General features: G+C 42.3%; 1 protein-coding gene across 1 annotated transcript in view; it reads right to left on the bottom strand.

Annotated features, from left to right (window-relative positions):
* Positions 1-1704: 1704 nt before the first annotated feature.
* The window catches only part of LOC118427903 (fibroblast growth factor receptor 4-like), a 2493-nt gene continuing 890 nt past the window's right edge, over positions 1705-3307 (bottom strand). The window contains exon 2 of the mRNA XM_035837866.1: positions 1705-3264. Within this exon, the coding sequence (XP_035693759.1) occupies positions 1705-3264 (1560 nt within the window). The remainder of the gene's footprint in view (positions 3265-3307) is intronic.

Raw genomic sequence — 3307 nt, 5'->3', positions numbered from 1 at the left:
TTGGAAATAATTTATAACAATTCGATTCCCACTAATGAGTGCTTAGTACTTTGATAGATTGTAGCGACATTGCATGGAGATAAAGTTTCAAATTGGAAATGATTTTAGTCCATTTCTGATTCTAATTATCAATAGGAAATTCAGCAAAAGCTAATCGTTCTCCCAAATTTACAACAAAAGATGGCAGTCTTAATCAGCTAAAAGTCAGAGCAACCAGGTAAATCAGCTCTGTAATTCGTAATTCGTAAAGATTACGTAAAGCACTGCTTTCATTTTTTAAAGTCATATTTACGCATGCTTAAATGCATGCTTAAAGATTGGATTCCGTGCAGTTTCCATATTTCACTGATGTTGTTAAACATTTATAAGTTCTACTGAGAAAACCGCCATCAATGCTGGTTTATTGGACCACAATCATGTAATCTTTGTTTAAGTTTTTATGACACATCTGTGTTACAGTGGATGCTCTCAGTCCAAAAATGTGTTCCAAGGAACTTCATACCTATGTGTTTGACTTTCTGTATCTTCTAGTTACGCTGTGCAAACTTCCGTTGAATTAGTAATGAACCGTAATGAACTAAAATGAACTGCAAGACAATCTGCTGGTACGAGAATAAGAAGTATGTGCAATTAATTGTTAGCCTTTTTTGTAAATCTTGCAAATGTATGAATATTTAGAGGATACGACCAAACGTTGTGTATGTAAATGATTTTATTCAGTGTTTGTCTAATTACCATTCAAAGCTCTTTGTTTTAACATATCATTTTTCTCATCTGTACAGCATAGGAAACGCTTGTAGACAAAAGTATGAGAGATAATTTTGTAGCATTTCTTGTGTAATGAACCATTAATCTGAAAGATGCTACTTTTTTCCTTCTAATGCGTGTAAAGATGAATGTTATGCGGATTGATGCAATTTTAGTGCGTTTTTGTTAGAAGAATTAACTTACTGATATGATAGAATCGCTATTAAAGTTATCATCCCTATTCAACGTGAAATATGCACTTAGTGTCGACCGTGATGTAATTATTACTTTTGGTTTTATTTTCTCGTAGAGTATTTGAATGTCAACTTTGGCAAATTAAAGTTTTCGTGTCATTGCTAGGCTTACGTTGATACGTGAGGTTATTTTTGAGCAAGAATGAATCAGTACAGATTAAAAGGAAATAAAGCTGATTAATTATACCATATTGTCTATTTACCTACTTCGTTCTTATTGTTTATTAATATTAATAATGAAAGACATTTATTGTAAATTCATGCCTCGACGGGCTAGGTACAGGTCACAGATAACAGACATAACAGACATATGCAGGGACAACAAGATTCAATTTAACTAATTGAAGGTACTAAGCTAACATTATGGTCGACATCTTCTCGCTGCTTTGTACAGGTGTAGATATAGGAACAAATAATGTTTAATATACAGGGTTTATCTAGGCGCATCAAAAATAGAAATTTATCCGTTACAATAAGATGTTCAAAATATGGAAACTCTTTTCTGATATATTCATAAAGCACAATCCGTTCCTTATGGTACAATTTACAGTGTAAAATAAAATATTAAAACTAAAGAAACTACTTAGATAAATTCTAATCCTAACACAAGACAAAATGATTCTTTCATACAACAGAAAAATTGACTTCAAAGAATTCAGTGCCTCTAAATATTTACTAAAGTATTTTTAAATATTGTTTGACGTCACAAAACAGTCTCCATTTCAATGACGTCATATGGAAGCAGGGCACGTCCCAGTTGCAGCAGCCTCTCTTCTATCCCTTCCGGAGTCGGTCTGGTATCTGGAACGTCGCGCCAACACGACCTCATCAGTCGGTACAGGTCCTCTGGACATCCCGGCGGCCTCTCCAACCGTATTCCTTGCCTCAGAATCCCCACCATCTGAAGAAAGCTCAGCTGCATCCTGCCGTCGTAGCACGGATCTTTCCCCAGCGTGGCGATCTCCCACAGCAGCACGCCGAAGGACCAGACGTCACTCTGACAGGTGTACTCGCCGGTCTCGATGGACTCCAGCGCCATCCACTTCAGCGGAAGGAGTTCGTCAACGCCTGGCCGGTTGCATCGAACATACTGAGTAGTGGCGTAGACATCTCTAGCCAATCCAAAGTCAGCCAACTTGGCCACGTCATCGGCATTGATGAGGACGTTGCGAGCGGCCACGTCACGATGGGCGATTCTCAAGCGTTCCAGCTCTTGTAGAGCTCGTGCTACGTGGACTGCGTATCCAAGAAGGTTTCCAAGTAGGCCTTCCTCATTGATGTTCCCAGATCGTCGTAGGAAACCTAAGAGGTCACCTTTGGGGGCATATTCCAGAAGAATGTACTTCTCCGCAGACTTGGTGATGAGCCCGAAAAGTCGAACAATGTTGGACTCACGACAATCGCCATCTCGCTGTTGGTGCACAGCTACCAAAATGGCTGCTTCTCTGTAGAAGTCTCGATAAGACTGTGAATCCTCGACGCGAACTGTCTTGGCGGCAATGGTGAGCTCTCCCTTAGGTGTGCGCAGTTTTCCTTTTCTGATTAGTCCAAACATTCCTTCTCCTATCAGTGGACCAGGAGTAAGATGTTTGATCTTCTTCTCCCAACGTCCCAGCCAGCCCGGCTGTAGACTCTGTGCTAGATCCTGCTCCATTCTCCTCAGCTCGAAAAGTATCTTGTCTTCCTCGCTTATGTCGGGCACGGAGCAAGCCAGAACTCGCATTTTGTAGAGTATGGCCATCACTATGGCAACAAGTAAGACTAAGGAGCCCAGTGGGACCAGGCTTTCGAGCAGCGCTTCATCTCTGCTTGTCTCCAATTGGTCACAGTCCTGTCCCGTCCATGGCGTCACACATTCACAGCTGCCGTCCACGTTGCTACACACAGCACTGTTCTTACATGTACAAACCTGCTGACATTGCAAACCGAAGCGACCATCTTTACAGGGTTTGCTACAATTCCTTCCGTACCATCCAGCAGTGCAGTCACAGATGCCGTCGCTAGAGCTACAGCTCGCCTCATTTTGACAGGTACAGTTCCTTGCACAGTCTTGACCGTACGTGCCCTCCAGACATTTGGTCTGACACCTGGTTCCTGTCCATCCCGGCGGACAGACACAACCAGCCCAGCGGTCACAGCTGGCACCTTGTAGGCAACCACACACTTCATCACACCGGGCACCTTTTGTGCCTGGAGCCGTGGCACAGTTGGTAACATTGAGCACAAACGTGGTGTTGAGTGTGTTTCTCCGGGTGTCTCGGACCTGGCAGGTGTATGGTCCGTTGTTGGTTGGTTGTATGTTTGGA

The sequence above is a fragment of the Branchiostoma floridae genome, chromosome 12 (genome assembly GCF_000003815.2).
Source record: "Branchiostoma floridae strain S238N-H82 chromosome 12, Bfl_VNyyK, whole genome shotgun sequence".
Classification (NCBI taxonomy): Eukaryota; Metazoa; Chordata; class Leptocardii; order Amphioxiformes; family Branchiostomatidae; genus Branchiostoma; species Branchiostoma floridae.
This window is presented reverse-complemented; position numbering and strand designations above follow the sequence as displayed.